Raw genomic sequence first — 20,876 nt, 5'->3', positions numbered from 1 at the left:
CTTTCTTATTACATTATCCATACAAATTCCCAGGTCCTAGGAAAGTGTGCCCTCAACCTTAACCTCCAGTATGAACCTCCCCTAACTAATGTCCAACTGCCCCAGCACACAGGGGAGGGAGTGGAATCTCTGGGTGGAGCTGGGTAGATCTTGATGTTCTTCTTGCCAGCTTACTCGTCTCCCGTTTTCAGACAGGAGGAGTGAAGGATGGGCAGTGGCTGCATCCAGGGTCACATTTACTGCAGACAAGTGGACTATTATTATTCTGGGAAGGATCTCAGTAGGCCTGAGCCAGAGGTTCCCCACTCTCTGAGGGTTTCTCTTACCCTGGTTAGATCTAACTCCCCTCTACCCATCTTTTCCTGAGACTGGCCCATAAGGAGCAGGATCCCTCCTGCATCATCATAGCCTGGAACTTTTCTTTCCTCCAATCTATAAGCAACAAATGTACATGAGAATCCACCCTCTAAAACATAGCTGCCTGTCTCACCAGAATACTGTGAGTATAAATGCCCTAGATTAATTCAGGAATAAGAGCAACCAAAGGAAATACTCTTCCATAACCTTAAATATCTACTTACCTTTGCTAAATTATGTTTGACTTGAAGATCTGGCACATCCCTATGCTCTCTTTATATAAGTCTTTTCTCTTGTTTTCTTAGTCTAGCTAGATGTTTGTCAAGTTTTTTGATCTTTTCAGAAAACCAGCTTTTGGTTTCATTGATTTTTTTTTCTCTTTTCTTTTTCTATTCACTATTTTATTTATCTACACTCATCTTTGTTATTTCCTTCTTCATGTTAGGTTTGGATTTAGTTTGAACTTCTTCAAGTCCCTTAAGGTATACAATTAGATTATTGATTTGAGATATTTATTTTTTATTTTTCAATACATATATTTACAGCTGTAATGTTTACCTTCATACTGCTTTAGCTATATTCAACAAGTTTCAGTGTGTGTATTTTCACTGTTATTTGTCATAGGTATTTTCTAATTTTCCTTGTGATTTCTTCTTTAACCCATTGATAATTTAAGTGTATTACTTAATTTCAGGTTTTTAATTGCCAGTTTTTCTTGTTATTGATTTCTATTTTAGTCTGTTATAAAAAATACACTTTGCATTATTTCACCTTTTGAAATGTTTTAATATTTGTCTGTAACTTATGTTCCATCATGGAGAGTGTTTCATGTGCACGTAAGAACAATGTGTATTCTGTTTTTGTGGATGAAATGTTCTATATATGTCTGTTAATCAGTTTATAGTGTAGTCTAAGTTCTTTTTTTTCCTTATTATTCATCTTGCTGGTTGCTGTATCTATTACTGAATGTGGAGGATTGTAGTATGTAACTATTGTTGTAGAACTACCTATTCTTCAATTCTGCCAGTGTTTGCAGCATTTGTTGTGAGGTTCTGGTGTTTGCTGCATTTATATATCTATTTGTTATATATTCTTGGTGAATTGTCACTTTTAAAAATATACCCTTTTCTGTATCTTGTAACAATTTTTTGACATAAATGTTGACTTAAAGTCTATTTTGTCTGATAATACTATTATAGATTACTATATACTATACATACAGTACTATCTATAGCTTTTTTCTTTGATATTTGCATGGAATTTCTATCATTCTACTTTCAATCTATTTGTATCTTTGTATCTAAAGTGAGTCTCTTGTAGGAAACATAAATTAAAATTTGGATGATATTGTTTCAAAATTTGGCTGATATTGTTTCTACTTATATATGTCAGTTTTGCCTGTCTGTGCCTTTTTATTGGAGGGTTTAATCCATTTACCTTTACCAGCTCCCCAGTTACTGATGAGGGGAGCCTGGGTGGCTCAGCTGATTGAGCATCCAACTCTTGATTTTGGCTCAGGTCATGATCTCAGGGTCATAATATCCAGCCCCCAATAAGATCTGTGCTTAGCTGGGAGTCTGCTAGAGATCATCTCCCTCAGTATCCCCACCTCGTTTCTCAAATAATAAATAAATCTTTTAAAAATAATTACTAGTGAGGAAATACTTACTTCTGTTGTCTTACTATTGATTTTGTGTATGTCCTACAGCTTTTTTTATATTTCATTTTTCTCCATTGCTACTTCTTTTGTGTTTATTTTGTTTTATTTCTTTTTTTCTATATTTTTTTATTTTTATTTAGTGAAAATTTAAGGTGTTTTGGGTCACCAAATTTTTCTTTTATGTGATTTTTCTTTTTCTAATTTTTATATTCTTTATTATGTCTGGATCAAACATGTGTCACAGTTTCATTGTATATGATTTCAGAGTGATCTCCTTGAATTTTTGTTTTTATTTCTTTTATTTTAATTTAAATTCAATTACTTAACATATAGTGTATTATTAGTTTCAGAGGTAGAGTTCAGTGGTTCATCAGTTGCAATCAGTGCTCATTATATCACATACCCTCCTTAATATCCATTACCCCATTACCCCCATCTCCTCACCACCCTCTCTTCCAGTAAATGTCAGTATGTTTTCTGTGGTTAAGAGTCTCTTATGGTTTGTTTCCCTCTGTGATATAATCTTATTTTATTTTTCTGTCACTCTAGGCTCCTCTGCTTTGTTTCTTAAATTCCACATATAAGTGAAATAATATTAAAATTGTTTTTCTCTGATTGATTTATTTCCTTCGCATAATGCCCTCTAGTTCCATCCATCCATCCACACTGTTGTAAATGGCAAGATTTCATTTTATTGATGGCTGAGTAATATTCAATTGTACATATACACCACATCTTTATCCATTCATTTGTTTATGAACATTTTGGCTGTTTCTACAGTTTGGCTATTGTCAATATTGTTACTGTAAACATTGGGGTGCAGGTACCCTTTCAGATCATTACATTTGTATCTTTGGGTTAAATATGTAGTAGTACAATTGCTGGGTCATAGGATAGCTATATTTTTAACTTCTTGAGGAACCTCCATACTGTTTTCCAGAGTGGGTGTACCAGCTTGCATTCCCACCAGCAGTGTAAGACAGTTCCCCTTTCTCCACATCCTTGACAGTATTTATTGTTTCCTAACTTGTTAATTTTAGCCATTCTGACTTGTGTAAGGTGGTATATATCATTGTGGTTTTGATTTGTATTTCCATGATGCCAAAAATGTTGAGCATTTTTTTCATGTGTCTGTTGGTCATTTGTATGTCTTCTGTGGAGAAATATCTGTTCATGACTTCTGCCCATTTCATGACTGGAGTTTTTGGTTTTGGAGTTTGATACGTTCTTTATAGATCTTGGATACTAACCCTTTATCTGATAAAACATTTGCAAATATCACCTCCCATTCTGTCAGTTGTCTTTTGGTTTTGTCGACTGTTTTCCTTTGCTGTGCAGAAGCTTTATATCTTGATGAAGTCCCAATAGCTCATTTTTCCCTTTGTTTCCCTTGCCTTTGGTGACAAGTCTAGCAAGAAGTTGCTATGGCTAAGGCCAAAGAGATTGCTGCCTTTGTTTTCTTCTAGGACTGTGATGGATTCCTATCTCACATTTACGTCTTTCCTCCATTTTGAGTTTATTTTTGTTTATGGCATAAGATAATGGTCTTATTCTTCTGCATCTGGCTGTCCAAATTTCCCGACACCATTTGTTGAAGAGACTGTCTTTTTTCCATTGGATATTCTTTCCTGCTTTGTCAAAGATTAACTGACCATAGAGTTGATTTTGATAGGAATTGCATTGAATGTATGTATTGCTCTGGGAAGCATAGACATTTTAACATTTGTTCTTCTAATCCATGAACATGGAACATATTTCCATTTCTTTGTGTCTTCCTTAATTTCTTTCATGAGTTTTTTGTAGTTTTCTAGTACAGATCCTTTACCTCTTTGGTTGAGTTTATTCCTTGGTATCTTGTTTTTAGGTGCAATTGTAAATGGGATCAATTCCTTAATTTCTCTTTCTTCTGTTTCATTGTTAGTGTATAGAAATGCAACTGATTTCTGTGCCTTGATTTTATATCCTGCCACATTGCTGAATTCCTCTATGAGTTCTAGAAATTTTGGAGTGGAGTCTTTTGGGTGTTCCACATAGAGTATCATGTTATCTGTGAAAAGTGAGAGTTGACTTCTTCTTTGCCTATTCAGATGACTTTTATTTCTTTTTGTTGTCTGATTGCTGAGGCTAGGACTTCTAGTGCTATATTGAACAACAATAGTGAGATTAGACATCCTTGTCATGTCCCTGACCTTAGGGGAAAGGCTCTCATTATTTTCCCCATTGAAAATATTCACGGTGGGTTTTTTGTACATGGCTTTTATGATACTAATGTAAGTTCCCTCTATTCCTACACTGTGAAAAGTTTTAATCAAGAAAGGATGCTGTACTTTGTCAAATGCTTTATCTGCATTACTGAGAGATTCTTGTCCTTTCTTTTATTAATGTAGTGTATCATATTAATTGATTTGTGGATGTTGAACCACCCTTCCAGCACAAGTATAAATCCCACTTTGTTGTAGTGAATAATCCTTTTAATGTACTGTTGGATCCTATTGGCTAGTATCTTGGCGAGAATTTTTGCAACCATGTTCATCGGGGATATTAGTCTGTAATTCTCCCTTTGGTGGAGTCTTTGTCTGGTTTATGGATCAAGATAATGCTGGCCTCATACAATGAGTTTGAAAGTTTTCCCTTCATTTCTATTCTTTTTTTTTATATTGTACTGTCAATTGGCTTTATCGTTATACAACATATTAGCAATCTTTCCATGTTAGTACTCTATTTTTAATTTTATTTATTTTATTTTTTCTTTTGTATATATTTTTTTATTAGAGTTTGATTTGCCAACATATAGTGTAACACCCAGTGCTCATCCCATCAAGGACATTTCTATTCTTTGAAATAGCTTCAGAAATTTGGATATTAATTCTTGTTTAAATGTTTGGTAGGATTCCCCTGGGAAGCCATCTGGTCCTGGACTCTTATTTGTTGGGAGATTTTTGATGACTGCTTCAATTTCCTTGCTGGTTATTGGTCTGTTCAGGTTTTCTATTCCTTCCTGTTTCAGTTTTGGTAATTTATATGTTTCTAGGAATTTATCCATTTCTTCCAGATTGCCTAATTTGTTGGTGTACAGTTGTTCATAGTATGTTCTTATAATGGTTTATATTTCTTCGGTGTTGGTTATGATCTCTCCTCTTTCATGATTTTATTAACTTGGGTCCTTTCTCTTTTCTTTTGATTAAGTCTGGCTCAGGGTTTATCAATCTTATTAATTCTTTCAAAGAACCAGCTTCTAGTTTTGTTTATCTTTTCTTCTGTTCTTTTGGTTTCTATTTCATTGACTTCTGCTCTCATCTTTATGAATTCTCTATTCCTACTGGGTTTAGGCTTTATTTGCTGTTTTTTCTCTAGTTCCTTTAGGTGGAAGGTTAGGTTGTGTATTTGAGACTTTTTTGTTTCTTGAGAAAGGCTTGTATTCCTCTATATTTCCCTCTTAAGACCACTTATGCTGCATCCAAAAAGTTTTGAACAGTTGTGTTTTCATTTTCATTCATTCCATGAATTTTTAAAAATTCTTTAATTTGCTGGTTGACTCATTCATTCTTTAAATAGGTAGTGTTTAACCTTCATGTATTTGTTTTCCTTCCAAATTTCCTCTTGTGTTTGAGTTCAAGTCTCAAAGCATTGTGGTCTGAAAATATGTAGAAAATAATTCCAGTCTTTTAGTTCTGGTTTAGATCTGATTTGTGAGCTAGTATGTGATCTATTCTGGAGAATGATTTATGTAACTCACTAAGAATGAATATTCTGTTGCTTTAAGATGGAATGTTCTGAATATATCTGTGAAGTCCATCTGATCCAGTGTGTCATTCAAAGCCATTGTTTCCTTGTTGATCTTCTACTTAGGTGATCTATATCCATTGTGGGATATTAACACCTACTATTATTGTATTATTATCAATATGTTTCTTTAATTTTGTTATTAATTGGTTTATATAATTAGCCACTTCTTTGTTAGTAGCATAAATAATTACAATTCTTAGGTCTTCTTGTTGGATAGACCCGTTAATTGTGATATAGTGACTTTCTTCATCTCTTATTACAGTCTTCGGTTTCAAATCTATTTTGTCTGATAGAAGGATTGCTACCTCAGCTTTCTTTTGATATCCATTAGCATGATAAGTTGTTTTCCATCCCCCCACTTTCAATCTGGAGGTGCTTTTAGGTCTAAAATGAGTCTCTCTCTCTCTTTTTTTTAAATCGAATCTGATACTCTTTATTTTTTAATTGGAGCATTTAGCTCATTTACATTCAGAGTAATTATTGAAAGATATTAATTTAGTGCCATGTGTTACCAGTAAGGTCATTGTTTCTGTATATTGTCTCTTTCCTTTCAGGTCTATGTTACTTTTGGGCTCTTTCTTTACTTATAGGATAGCCTTTAATATTTCTTGCAGGGCTGGTTTAGTGATCACAAATTTTCATTTTTGTTTGTCCTGATGAGGCAGCTCTTCATCTCTCCTTCTATTCTGCATGAGAGTCTTGCTGGATAAAGTATTCTTGGCTGCATATTTTTTCCCATTTAGCCCCTTGAATGTATTACGTGAGGTCTTTCTTGCAAGCCAGGTCTCTATGTATAGGTCTGCTGCTTGCCTCATGTTTCTACCTCAATGGGTTAAGGATCTCTTGTCCCAAGCTGCTTTCAGGATTTTCTTTTTGTGCCTGAAATTTGCCAACTTACCTATTATATGTTAAGGTATTGACCTATTTTTATTGATCTTGAGGTGGGTTTTCTGTGCCTCCTGGACTTGAATGCCTGTTTCCTTCCCCAGTTTAGGGAAGTTCTCAGCTATAATTTACTCAAATATACCTTCTGCTTCTCTCTCTCTCTCCTCTCTCTTTTTCTTCTCCCTCTGGGGCCCCAATTATTCTAATATTGTTTCACTTTATGGTATCACTGATCTGTCAAATCCGCCCCTCATGATCCAGTAGTTATTTATCTCTCTTTTTCTCAGTATTTTTATTTTCTATCATTTTATATTTCTTATCACTGATTCTCTTTTCTGCTTCATTTATTATAGCAGTTAGAGCCTCCATTTTTTATTGTAACACAGTAATACCTTTTTTTATTTCTCCAGACTCGATTTTAGTTCTATTATTTCTCCAGAAAGGGATTCTCTTCTATGCTTTTTTCAAGCCTAGCTAGTATCTTTATAATCATTACTCTGAATTCTAGCTTCAACATCTTATTTTTATCCATATTTATTAAGTCTCTGGCAGTTAGTATTGCCTCTTGTTCTCTTTTCTGGGGTGAGTTTTCCTGTCCTCTCATTTTTTCCATAGAAGAATAGATGAATCAGAGAATAAAATACAAAAATATCAACCACGACTCCACAAAGCATACACTAGACAAATCAGAAGAGATTATGAAACCAAGAAAGAAAAAAGAGGGAAAAAAGAGAATATAATCAAACAAGTGGCTAGAACAGAGTGATATATTAGGTCCTGGTTGTATTTTTTTCTGTATGTTAGAAGAAACTAGATCCCAAAATTGTAAAGAAAGAAAAACATATGTATATATATATTCTTCTTCTTTTCTTTTTCTTCCTTCTTTCTTCTTCATTCAAAGAGCGAATACAGTCATACACTGAGAATAAGGGGACAGTAGAATTGGAAATTTAAAGAAAATATAATTTTTTTAAGTTGGCTCCATGCCATGCATGGAGCCCCACACAGGACTTGAATTCATGACTCTGAGATCAATACCTGAGCTGAGATCAAGAGTCAGACATTTAACTGGCTCAGCCACAAGGGTGCTCCAAAGAAGGTGGGATTATTAATTAAACTGAATGCAAAAGTAAGGAAATGCAAGAGTGTAAGTAGCCAAGTAATCAAGCACTGAACTTCACATCTCCTGTTCCACCTAAATATTCAGTTGTGGATGTCATCTGCTGTCATATATATATATATATATATATATATATATATATATATATATTTTTTTTTTTTTTTTTTTTTGCTGTCATATTTAAATGGAGAGTGCATCAGTCAGGGATAGATTCAATCACAAATGACAAATATCCAATATATAAATGTCTTAAAGATATAAAAGTTTATTTTACACAGAAAAGAATTCTGAAGTTACATAATGGAGTAGGTCCATAAAGAAGCCCAAAACCCAAGTCTATTCTAATTTCTCTGCCATTCATGTCATATTACATAGTCACAAATGTTCTTTCAGTTCCATTCATCATAACACATTCCAGTTAGAAGAAAATGTAAAGAAGAAAAGAAGAATACAATTTTCTTTTAAGGATACATTCCAGGAATCATACAGAATAATTAGTTTATAACACACCAGCCATCAATTAGTCACATGCAGCAAGTGAAGGTAAAAAAATCTAATGTTCATATGGGGATGTCATAGGTCAAGGTAATTGTATGAAAACATCTATAACTGGAAGAAGGGAGAATTGATATGAGGGGCAATCACAGTCTGTGTCTCAGACAATCATAACAATGGATCAGTAAGATGAAGGAAAATATCAATTAGCATCTCCTTGGGTATAATCATTTGCAATTCAAATTATTTCTAATTCTTTGCCTTTAACAAACTTTAATTTAGCTGTTAATCGGTAGGACTTTCCAAAATAGCTTTAAAAATCTATCGTCTTGGATTTTATCATTTACTTCAGAAGGTCAAAGTAGTAAGTTATGAGCTTTAACTAAAATCTTTCTATTTCCAGTAATTTACAATTAAGCATCAATTAGCATCTCCTTGGGAGAGAATTATAATCATCACTGGGGCCAAAAATAATCGTTTCTCATATATTTCTCATATAATTCTCATAAATGAATTAAACATTACCTCCATGGACAGATGGTTAGGGAACCTGAGTCGGGGGACCAAAGCCTGAAAAGTGGTCTTATAGCACGACTGAATGTTATCTGGGTAAAGGAGAAAATGTGGGATCCATCTGTCATATTATAGTAGGATACATCTCCAGCATCATAATCCAGGAATATCCCCACACTGAGGGGCTTTTCTCTTATAGTAAGACAGGTTTCTGGGGAGGTGAGGGCCCAGTACTCTCCCTTATAGAGCCTGATGGCCCAGAAACCATTCTGTGGGGACACTGTGATGCTCCCCTTCCTTGTTACATTATCTATACAAATTCCCAGGTCCCAGGAAAGTGCACCCTCGACCTTAACTTCCCAGTGGGCTCTCCCAGAGCTGATGTGCAGTTGACCCAGCACACAGGGATAGGAGTGGAATCTCTGGGTGGAGCTAGGTAGATCTTGATGTTCTTCTTGCCAGGTTACTTGTCTCCTGTCTTCAGACAGGAGGAGGGAAGGATGGGCAGTGGCTGCATCCAGGGTCACATTTACTGCAGACAAGTGGACTATTATTATTCTGGGAAGGATCTCAGTAGGCCTGAGCCAGAGGTTTCCCCCTCTGTGAGGGTTTCTTTTGCCCTTAGTAGATGTAACTCCCCTCTGCCCATCTTTTCCTGAGACTGGCCCATAAGGAGCAGGATCCCTCCTGTATCATCATAGACTTACCAGCCTGGAACAATTCTTTCCTCCAATCTATAAGGAACAAATGTATATGAGATCTCATCCTCTGAAACATAGCTGCTTGTCTCACCAGAATACAATGAGTATAAATGCCCTAGGATTAATTTAGGAATAAGAGCAACCGAAGGAAACCATAACCTTAAATATCTACTTACCTTTTGCTAAATTGTGTTTGACTTGAAGATCTGATACATCTCTATGTTCTCTTTATATAATGTTCCCTCAGGATAAATAGCAATTAAATATTTAGGTTGTTGAAAGGAAATAGGGAATATGGCAAATCTGATCAAATAACTTATTTTTTGTTTTAGTTTTCTCAGATTTTTAGCAGACAATACCACTCTACCTATGCTCAACCTGTGCTCAAAAATAACAAAACTGCTAAAATTTAAGTAGATAACACATTGTTATCTACTAAAACATTGAGTAATCTACTGAGATCATGGATGCATGCTTTGGAGTTGCTTTGATTTTTAGCACATTGCTTTGCACACAGTAGGTATTGATTTAAAATATCTTCGATAGTAGGATTTTCTGTATCAGAGTTCATATCACTTACCAGCATATAATTGTGCCTTCCTCCAGTCTGGGGCGGGGGAGAGAAAGAAGGAAACTTTTTACTTTTTTTCCTTCCCTGTTTTCTCTTATTGTCTTTTCCATTTCTCCCTTTGTCCCATTTCTTCTTCTAAAATCCTTGGGCTTCCTCTTTTAATTCTGTATTATTTTCATATTTCATTTTTTTTCAAATATCATAGTAAAAAAGATCATGTGTAGGCCAAGTAGCAATATAGAAGCAAGACAAGGGAGCAGGAGCAGGAAAGAGAGAGCCTAAAATCAAGATGAAGGATGGAGGAAAGGAGGAAGAAATACTGAATCAATTGAAGTTTGCACTTCTGAGAGAATTTACTAAAACTCTTTAAATTTAGAAAGCTAATGCTACAGATGCTTCTTTGGCAACCATAGACATTTTTGTTGTGTTTCTGCATACTATTTTGCTACTTTCAGGAAGGACCCAAGAGATGGAAGAATAGAGCTTTCCAAGAAATAAGCATTACTCACCGAACTTGTATTGAGCCTTCCTCCTAGCTGAGAGAAAAGACATAAACACACATGTATGTTATAGATGTTAACATCTTAAGGAAGACACAGTTAAATGTTTGTGTCTGCATATTGGCCAAGCAAAATTCATTTCAAAATCAATTAAAGGAATCTCTAAAGTACATTCCATGTAAAAACTTCACTACAATTTGCAAAATACAATCTGTATACTATACAGTGTAGGACATGAAGATTTAAATAATTCTTCTTATGTGATCAGTGTAGGAATATCTTAGAAAATTGCCTTAGACTTTAGTGATATGTCATCAATGAATTTTGAGTGAAAAAAGTGGATGAAGGAAGAGCAATTTATTGAATTAATAATTAAATGAATTCAAGTAAAAATGAAAGAGGAGTAATAACTATGACTGGAAAGGGACAGTAAGCAGGCAAAGCATCCAAAAATACTTACATACCTTGGACCACTTGAAATATGGTCAAGAGAAGGAGACTCTCATGTGTCAAGGTTTCACTTGATGTCAGTAATATGCAAAGTGTGTAAAAGGCCACCAAAAGGAGGAACTTCTCACACTTGGCAACTTTGGAGTCTGAACCCATCCATTAAGAACTGGGGCAATATTATATACAAAATGATGGGCACTTTGTCTCAGAACACATGTTGGGGGACTCAATTTAAAGGGCAGTTTTCTATTAAATGGAGAAAACCACTTCTTCTTAGCCTAATCACCTCATCTCACCAAACTTATAATGAAATTATGACAATCATCTGGAAGATAGAAGCCTAAGAATAAATCAAAGGAACGAAAGGAAGCAAAGAAAAAAAATATTCTTAGGGAAGACATCAGTAAAAAGAATGCCAGAAGAAAGTTACCAAGTTCCTGCCGAAGTCCTTCTCAAAAAGAAAAAAACTCATGTAAATGTCAGTAAATGTCAAGGAAAACTAACAAAGAAAATGAAAATGAGTTGAAAATTTTCAGTGCACACCATATTGGTAACATAAATGCAATCAGAAACAAACAAACCCAAAACCAAGAAACAGAACATGAAAAAAATAGCAATTAAGTACATTTTTATCTTAGAAAAGTGAGAACAATTTTTCGACAATTAACTGAATAAGAGAAGAATGATGAAGATGTGGAAAGAGGAATTACTAGAATTTCATCTAACATATTTGTCTTCTAGACAGTTTTATGTATATAAATAATTCAAGTTTAGACCAAAATATATATTTAATAACATAATTTCCTAAGAAATGTTAACTTGTTAGTAGCTTATTGAAGTAGATTATTAATTTTGAAAATTCTTTTTTTTGTCAGGCTAAATAAGATGCCTTTAAGTGAAAACATTATTTGTATAATTAGTGGTAAACTATGTATAAATCCTAAAATGTTTTTTTTTTTTTAGATTTTATTTATTTATTCAAGAGACAGAGTAACAGAGAGAGGCAGGGGAGAGAGAGTAGGAGAAGCAGGGTCCCCTCATGAGCAGAGACCCTGAAGTGGGGCTCAATCTCAGAACTCTGGGATCATGATCCGAGCTGAAGGCAGACGCTTAACCAACTGAGCCACCCAGGTGCCCCTGAAAAGGTCTTTTTAGAAAATGTCACTGACTGAGACTGGGTATAATCATTTGCAATTCAAATTATTTCTAATTCTTTGACTTTAACAAACTTTAATTTAGCTGTTAATTGGTAGGACTTTCCAAAATAGCTTTAAAAATCTATCGTCTTGGATTTTATCATTTACTTCAGAAGGTCAAAGTAGTAAGTTATGAGCTTTAACTAAAATCTTTCTATTTCCAGTAATTTACAATTAAGCAGAGAATTTCTCAGCACATAAATCTTTTAAAAACAAACAGAAAATATAATGTATGTTGATTACTGACTCATATATTTGGAAGAAATGAAATTTTTAAGATGAGTTATAGAGGAAAATGAATGCTGATTGTATAAACAAAATGTTAGAAGAGTGTGTTTTAAACACTCATTTTATTTTTTCCCTAAAATGTGGCTTTATGCTTTATTGACATCCCTTAGGAAACTTCCGTGGAAATTTCAAAAGATTAGCTCACTTATTAAATTGACATTTTGTAAAAAGCAGTAATTGAAAGGATACAATCATATCCTTATACAATTTATATGATTCCAAGATTTTGTGTATGTAGGACTTTTAATTGTCCTACATTCTCTTTTTTAAGAGTTTATTTAAATTCAAATTAGTTAATATATAGTGTAATATTAGTTTTAGGTGTATGCTTAGTGATTCAGCACTTCCATACAACACCAGCTATTCATCACAAGTGCACTCCTTAATCCTTGTCATCTAGTTAGCCCATCTCCATGAGTTACCCTCTGGTAACCAAAAATTTGTTATGTATGCTTAATAGTCTGTTTCTTGATCACCTCTCTCTGGCTTTTTTATCCCCCATGTTCATTTGTTCTCTTTCTTAAATTCCACATATGGGAAATCATATTCATCTTTCTCTGAGTGACTTACTTTGCTTAGCATAATACTCTCTAGCTACATCCTCATCATTGCAAATGGCAAGATTTCATTCCTTTTTATAGCTAAGTAATATTTCATTTGATATATATGTATATATCTCACATCTTCTTTATCCATTCATCAGTTGATGGACACATGGCTATTTCCATAGTTTGACTATTGTAGATAATGTTGTAAAAATTAGGGTGCATGTATCCCTTAGAATTCATACTTTTGTATTATTTGGGTGAATATCTAGTGGTGTAGTTGCTGGATCATAAGGTAGCTCTATTTTTAACTTTTTGAGGGACCTCTATGCTGTTTTGTAGAGTGCCTGCATCAGTTTGCATTCCCACTAACGATGCGTGTGGGTTCCCCTTTCTCCACATCCCTGCCAGCACCTGTTGTTACTTAGATTTTAGCCACTTGACAGGTGTGAGGTGGGATCCCATTATAGTTTTGATTTGTATTTCCCTTATGATGAGTGATGTTGAGCAACTTTTCATGTGTTTGTTGGCCATCTGTTTGTCTTCTTCATCTATTCATGTCTTCTGACAAATTTTTTAATTGAGTTATTTATTTTTTTGGTGTTGAGTCATATAAATTCTTTATACATTTGGGACACTACTCCTTTATCAGATATGTCATTTGCAAATATCTTCTTCCTTTTCACTTTTTGTTTGTTTGTTTCCTTCAATGTGCAGACGCCTTTCTTTTGATGAAGTCCCAGTATTTTTGCTTTTGTTTCCATTGCCTCAGATACACATTTAGAAAGAAGTTTTGGCTGATGTCAAAGAGGTTGCTGACTTGGTTCCCCTCACCAATTTTAATGGTTTCCTATTTCATATTTCGGTCTTTTGTCCATTTTCAATTTCAATTAATTTTTATGTATGATGTAAGAAAGTGGTCCAGTTTCATTCTTCTTCATGTTGCCATCCAGTTTTTACAACAGAATTTGTTGAAGAGACTGTCTTTTTTCTTTTGGATATTCTTTTTTGTTTGTAAAAGATTAATTGACCATATAATTGTGGGATCATTTCTGGGCTTTCTATTCTGTTCCATTGATCTATGTATCTATTTTTGCACCAGCATCATACTGTTTTGTTCAGTTTTGTAATATAACTTGAAGCTCAGAATCATGTTTCCAATTTGCTTTTCTTTTTTCAAGTTTGCTTCGGTATCTGGGGTGTTTTGTCTTATATTCTTTTTTTTTTTAAAGATTTATTTATTTATTTATTTATTTATTTATTTATTTATTTATTCATGATAGACATAGAGAGAGAGGCAGAGACACAGGCAGAGAGAGAAGCAGGCTCCATTCAGGGAGCCCGATGTGGGACTCGATCACACCCTGGGTGGAAGGCGGCGGTAAACCACTGGGCTACTGGGGCTGCCCTTGCCTTATATTCTTGGAGGAAATCTCTTTGGCATGTATATCCACTGTGTAGTCCTTTTTCCATCTTCTTTGTATTTGATAGTCTAAAACATCTATTAATACTCATCTCTGTCTCCCACATTGTAACTTTTCTAAATTTAGATGCCTGTTAGTACAATTTTCTTCACAGAAAAAAGAAAATAATGTCATCTCATACCCATCTTGTGAGAAAAATCTCATCATTTCTAAATTACATAGTAGGAAAGGAAGAGGAAGCAATGAAGAGGGTTCTAAATCAAGTGAATCCTTCTTGGATAAAACTAACACATTAGAACTTTAAAAATATTTCAGCTTTACACACATCTTACTAATGAATTCATTTGTCAGAAAGATGATGCCTCCTTGATTGAAACAAGACAAATGAAAGAGACAATAATGGAAATATTGATAGGAAGAGACGATGATTTGGAAAGGTAAGATACTGAGACAAATCATAAAATGATGTATACATTTGAATTGAGGTAGATGATCATTATGACAAAGGCAAGGGTACAAAAAATATATGAGAAAATGACAAGGTACACAATGGAATACATTACTGGTATTTGTTTTATTTTCATTCTCCTCTAAAATAAAAGGAAGAAAAAACAGTTTATTCCAATGAAAACACAATGTCAGGAAAGGAGGAGATCAAAAATTGGAACTTGTTTCCTAATTTACTCTGTGGTCCAAGTGGACTCGTATTTGTTGAAATTGGAACCTTGAGGTTCCAGACGATATTTCACCAATCAGTGGCAATGTTTTACATCCTTCTACCCCTTCCTTCAAAAGGAACTAAATTAGTAAATAAACTATGAGAGCAGGGAGGACATGTCTTCATCTGGAATTCACAATATCAATCATTCCTCCTTCACTGGAATATCACCTATTTTAGATAAAATGAAAATATGTATATGTATGTATATATATATGAAAGGTACTTAACTGTGATGAAAAAAAAATACAGTAAAGGCACCCATCTGTCCAAACCTGTACATTGTAGGTAGTCACATGACACCTAGAATGTACATTAAAAAGATATTTTCCTAAATCCCATTCCCGAAATATCAACAATATAATTAAAATTGTCATTATAAAGAGAGAATATTAAAATTAGAATGATTATATTAGGCTTTTTTCAGAAACCTCCTAGGTCAATTATTTCTTTTGTCCACATAAAATAATTCATAATTAAGATGTTACTTTGAAATATTCTTAAGACATTTAGTCCTTCTGCCAATATTTATTTATTTATTTTTATTATTTATTTTAATGTTTCAAGTTTTTATTTAAATTCCAACTAATTAACATATAGTCCAATATTAGTTTCAGGAATAGAATTTAATGATTCGTCACTTACATATAACACTTAGTGCTCATCACAACAAATACACTACTTAAAACCCATCACCCATTTAGCCCAATGCCATGTCGACCTCTTCTCAAGCAACCCCCATTTTTCCCTTAAGAGTCCCTTTTATGGTGTGCCTCTCTTCTTTGTTTTCATTTCCTTACATTCATCTGCTTTCTTTCTTAGATTCCACATATCAGTGAAATCAGGTACATTTTTTATATTCATTCATCAATTGATGGATGCTTGGGCTTTTTCCATAATTTGGCTCTTGATGATAATGTGCTATAAAACATTGGGGTACATGTGCCCCTTAAAATCAGTATTTTTTTTTTTTTTAGTATTTTTGTATCCTTTGGGTAAATAACTACTAGTGTAATTACTAGGTTACAGCATAGTTCTATTTTTAACTTTTTGAGGAACACCCATCTATTTTTTTAAATTTTTATTTATTTATGATAGTCACACAGAGAGAGAAAGAGAGAGGCAGAGACACAGGCAGAGGGAGAAGCAGGCTCCATGCACCGGGAGCCCGACGTGGGATTCCATCCCAGGTCTCCAGGATCGCGCCCTGGGCCAAAGGCAGGCACCAAACCGCTGCGCCACCCAGGGATCCCAAGGAACACCCATCTAGACTGTCTGCAACAGTTTTTATTCCCATGAACAGCATAAGAGAGTTCTCTTTTCCCTGCATTCTTGTGAAATTTGATATTTCCTGTATTGTTAATTATAGACATTCTGACAATGTGAGGTGGTATCTCACCATAGTTTTGATTTGTATTTCCCTGATGATAATTAATGTTTAGCATCTTTTCACGTGTCTTTTTGCCATGTGTCACCTGCATGTTGGCAGAGGAATAGTATACATCAAGGAGAGGGGTGGTAATGGAGGGCATACAGATTAAAATGCAGGAAATGTTACAGACACCCAAGAAACCTATCATTTTGAAGGAGATCAAAAGTAATGGAATATCAAAAATTAATATTTTTCCCTGTAGTCATAGTGAAAAAACAAAAGTACAAATGGAAAGATCAATGTACAAATGGTGGGAGATAACCACAAAGAAAATTTGAATTGGCTGAAAAATTTATTTTAAATTAACCCTATAAGATTTCAGGTGAACACTCAGAGAGGCATACAACAGGGGTGCAGAGATCACTGCTTTCTAGAGATATTCACTGGTAAATAAAGGATAGGAGAATAGAGTTAATTTAATGAATTGACAAAAATTTTAGGAGTTTAGTTCTGGTTGTTTAATTTATAAAAATATTCTTCTTCCTTTTCACAGTGTTTTGGTTCCTATTTATCCAGTTTGTTAGCTTTAGAGTGGCCATTAGCTGCTTTAAATATATTTGTTAAATCTCAGTATTGCAGTAGCTACATCATATAAAGTTCCCACAAATACTGTAAAAGGGGATACTGAAATATTGTTCACATAAATAATGTGAGGTCATGTTTTGGGGTGCCTCTATTCACATTTTTGTCCACTGATTAATTCACAGCCTTATTTTATTTGACTATGTTAACTCATGGCTGAATGAAGATCATCTTAACTAAATAACATGGTTGCAAAATCCAGGAAGCCAAATGAACAGGGTTCTCAGAAAGATTCTGTTTCTCACCAGAGTTATACTATGCCTTCCTCCTATGTGAGAGAAACCATATAGACACATATATATGAGAAAGGTTTTCTAAACATTAGAAATGAGATATGATTAAAGCCCTATATCTGCTAATGATTGTTTTTGCAAAATGGCCAAGTCATGTCCATTCCCTATTTAAGGAATCACATGAAATCCATTCCATTGAATAAATATCATTGAATACCATGTGATATGTAGGGACATGAAGATTTAAATAATTCTTGTGGTGAGATACTGAAATTGGTGTAGAAATATCTTAGAACATAACCTTAGACTTCAGAGATATAGTATCAATGAGATTAATTGGATGAAAAATGCTTGCATGGGGCACATGGGTAGCTCAGTCAATTAAGCATCTAGTTCTTGATTTTGGAGGTCATGATATTAGGGTCCTGGGATTGAGCCCCACATCAGAATCCACGCTCAGTGTGGGGTCTGTTTGAGGATTCTCTCTCTCGCTCTTCCTCTGCCCCTCTCTCCTCTCTCTCTGATAAATAATTTTTAAAAATGTATGTATAAAGATCCCCAAAAACAATTTATTGAATTACTAATTGAACAGATAAAAGTGCAAGTGAAAGAAGAGTAATAAGTATGGTTGAGTGAGAAAATACCCAGTTATAGTCATGTAAAAATATTTATATAGGTCTGATCACTTGATAATATGGTCAAGGGGAGTTCAATAGCAAGTCTCAGGGTTATACATGAATACAGTATGTTCAGAGTGTTTAAAAGGCCAATGGAAGAAAAAAAAACTTAACTCAGAAACTTTGGAATCTGATCCTTTCAGATTTAGGATATTTTCATATTCACAGTACAGGGCACTCCAATTCAAATAACATGTGGGAAAATCAAAGTGAAATGGTGTTTTCTAGAATATATCTTGTATTCAAACAAGCACATTCTTCTTAACCTAGTCCTTTGCATCTCACAAACCTTAAAATGAAATTATAATAAGTATCTGGAAGATAGAAGACGAAGAATATATGGCAAATTAAGGAAAGGAAAGGAAACTGGTGGAGAGAGAGAATGATTAGGGACATTAATATTGGAGAATTTCAGGAAGCACAAATAAAGTGGAGAATAATTGAAAATTCAAGAAAATGAAGAGCAAAGATGGGGTGGGTAATGAGTTAAAGAATTAGAAAATGCCAAGAAAAAAATCATTTCTATACAATACATTACCAAAGGAATGTGAGTCTGAAAAAATTTACCAATTTTTCCATGAAGTTCTCCTGAAAGAGAAATGGAGAAAACTTTTAAATGTAAAGGCAAATAAACATGGAAAAGTCAGATGATTGGAAAACTGCCAATGCAGTGCAACAATCATTGCAATAAAATGGACCACCAAAGGAATAAGAATCTGAAAATAATTACCAATTTCTTCCAGAAGTGCTCCTGAAAAATAAAATGGAGAAAATTTTGTAAATTTGAAAGAGAATAAATATGGAAAAGTCAGATGATTGGAAAACTTCCAATGCAGTGCAACAATCATTGCAATAAAATGGACCACCAAAGGAATATGAGTCTGAAAATAATTACCAATTTCTTCCAGAAGTGCTCCTGAAAAATAAAATGGAGAAAATTTTGTAAATGTGAAAGGGAATAAATATGGAAAAGTAAGATGAGTTGAAAATTGCCAATGCAACATAAATTTTTAGGATGAACATAATGAGAAAAAAGTAAACAAAAAGCACACAAAAAACCTGAAAAATTTGCAAGAGAGCACATGCTTATCCTCATAAAGGAGGAAAATGAGTGAATTTTCTGAAATAAGTAAGTACTATACAAATGTTGAAGTGTCAGGCCACCTAGAATATTATCCCACACTTATGTCCTTATAGATGGTTTTAGGTTTTTAGGGAATTCAAGGTTTGGACCAAAATATGTATTTAATAAAATAAGATAATTTTATAAAATATTTTACTGGTAGTGGTCTTTTAAAATTAATTTTATAATTTTGTCAATTACTTTGACAAGTATACATAAGCAAGTTGTCATTAAGTGAAAACAAAACTTGTATAAATAGTAATCAACCTATAAATCCTGGAAAAGTCTTTTTTGTGGATATTAAAATCATCGAGAAATGAATGGCTGTAATGTGTGGACACAGATTTTTCTGTAAGTCTTATGGTTTCTAATTCTTTGAGTTTAACAAGTGTGCTATAACTTAATTGTCAATATATAGAACTTTTAAAACAAGCTTTGGTAAACACTGAATTTTTAGTGTTGAACTCAGAAGAAATGGAAAGAATTGAGTGACATTGCTTTGCTCTAACCCATTTTCTCCCCCATTCTAACATATATTGCTAAGCACCAATTGCTTAGCACCTGTATCTCTTATAAACAAAGGAGAAATAAGTGGACTAAAATTGATGCTGAAATTGATTTGAGGGAAATAAAATATGTGTTAATGGTAATATAAGAATTCTATAAATATCCTGAGTGCTATAGAAATACCTTCATGTATTTTTAAGTTGAGCATAGTGTATATAAAATAAAATAAAACAGTGAGTGTTGAGAAAAGCTCTCTCGTGTACAAAATCCTTCAACCTCTACTGTTTTTGGTGTTAATTCCTCTGCCTGACTCTTTTCCCATCTTTCTTGCATTGTTTGGATCCTCACTTCACCTATAAATCCTTATCTCTATCTCCCAGTTTTAGATATTCTTAAATTATATACCTCCTGGTCTAATTTTCCTCATAAGAAAAACAGGGTTGTTATCACCTCTATCCATTGGTGGAAAGAAAATCTAACTATTTCTAAACCAAATAACTTAAAAAGAAGGAAAATAAAGCATTACGTGATGAGAATTCAGTTCAAAACTAATGACCTAACCTTACGTTGGGTGATATATATCTGACAAACAAAAGTACTATCATTTACACATGCCTTATAAATAAAATTTACCTAGCAGAAGTGATTTGCCTACATAAATCAAAGGGTAAAAACATATGGAAGTAATAATGAGGGAAGTTGAAGTATAAAACAAAACTGCAAACTTTAGCTGGAAAGATAAAATAATGAAGGAAGATCAAGAAAAATATGTGTATCTTGGAGTTGATCAAGATGATGATGGAGAGTTGAAGACAAAGGTACAAGAATTAGATAAAACAAAGACATACACAGAATAATAAGTTAATTAAATTTGCTTTTTACCTACTTATCTAAACACAGAAGATGAACCAATTCATGCAAAAAGAAAGACTAATATTAGGAAGGGAGGAGGGAAAAACTTGAAACACTTCTATGGTTTCCTTCTGGTGCAAACTGACTGACATTTTTGAGAACTGGAAACATTAAGCTCCAAAGGCATTTTCGCCAACAATAGGTAATTTTAGTTTATCATTCTCACTCCTTTAAAAAGTACATTTAGCACTTATTTTAAGA

At 33.8% G+C, this 20,876-nt stretch overlaps 1 protein-coding gene across 2 annotated transcripts in view; it reads right to left on the bottom strand.

Moving 5' to 3' along the window:
- Positions 1-8,042: 8,042 nt before the first annotated feature.
- The window catches only part of LOC144316908 (butyrophilin subfamily 1 member A1-like), a 73,841-nt gene continuing 61,007 nt past the window's right edge, over positions 8,043-20,876 (bottom strand). For both annotated transcript variants that reach the window (XM_077902659.1, XM_077902658.1), the window contains exons 5-11: positions 19,029-19,049; positions 18,864-18,884; positions 18,701-18,721; positions 10,598-10,624; positions 10,098-10,124; positions 9,524-9,550; positions 8,043-9,348 (exon numbers count right to left, since the gene is read on the bottom strand). In XM_077902659.1, coding sequence (XP_077758785.1) covers positions 8,825-9,348; positions 9,524-9,550; positions 10,098-10,124; positions 10,598-10,624; positions 18,701-18,721; positions 18,864-18,884; positions 19,029-19,049 — 668 coding nt within the window. In that variant the 3' untranslated portion in view covers positions 8,043-8,824. The remainder of the gene's footprint in view (positions 9,349-9,523; positions 9,551-10,097; positions 10,125-10,597; positions 10,625-18,700; positions 18,722-18,863; positions 18,885-19,028; positions 19,050-20,876) is intronic.

This window comes from Canis aureus, chromosome 7 (assembly GCF_053574225.1).
Source record: "Canis aureus isolate CA01 chromosome 7, VMU_Caureus_v.1.0, whole genome shotgun sequence".
Taxonomy (NCBI): domain Eukaryota; kingdom Metazoa; phylum Chordata; class Mammalia; order Carnivora; family Canidae; genus Canis; species Canis aureus.
This window is presented reverse-complemented; position numbering and strand designations above follow the sequence as displayed.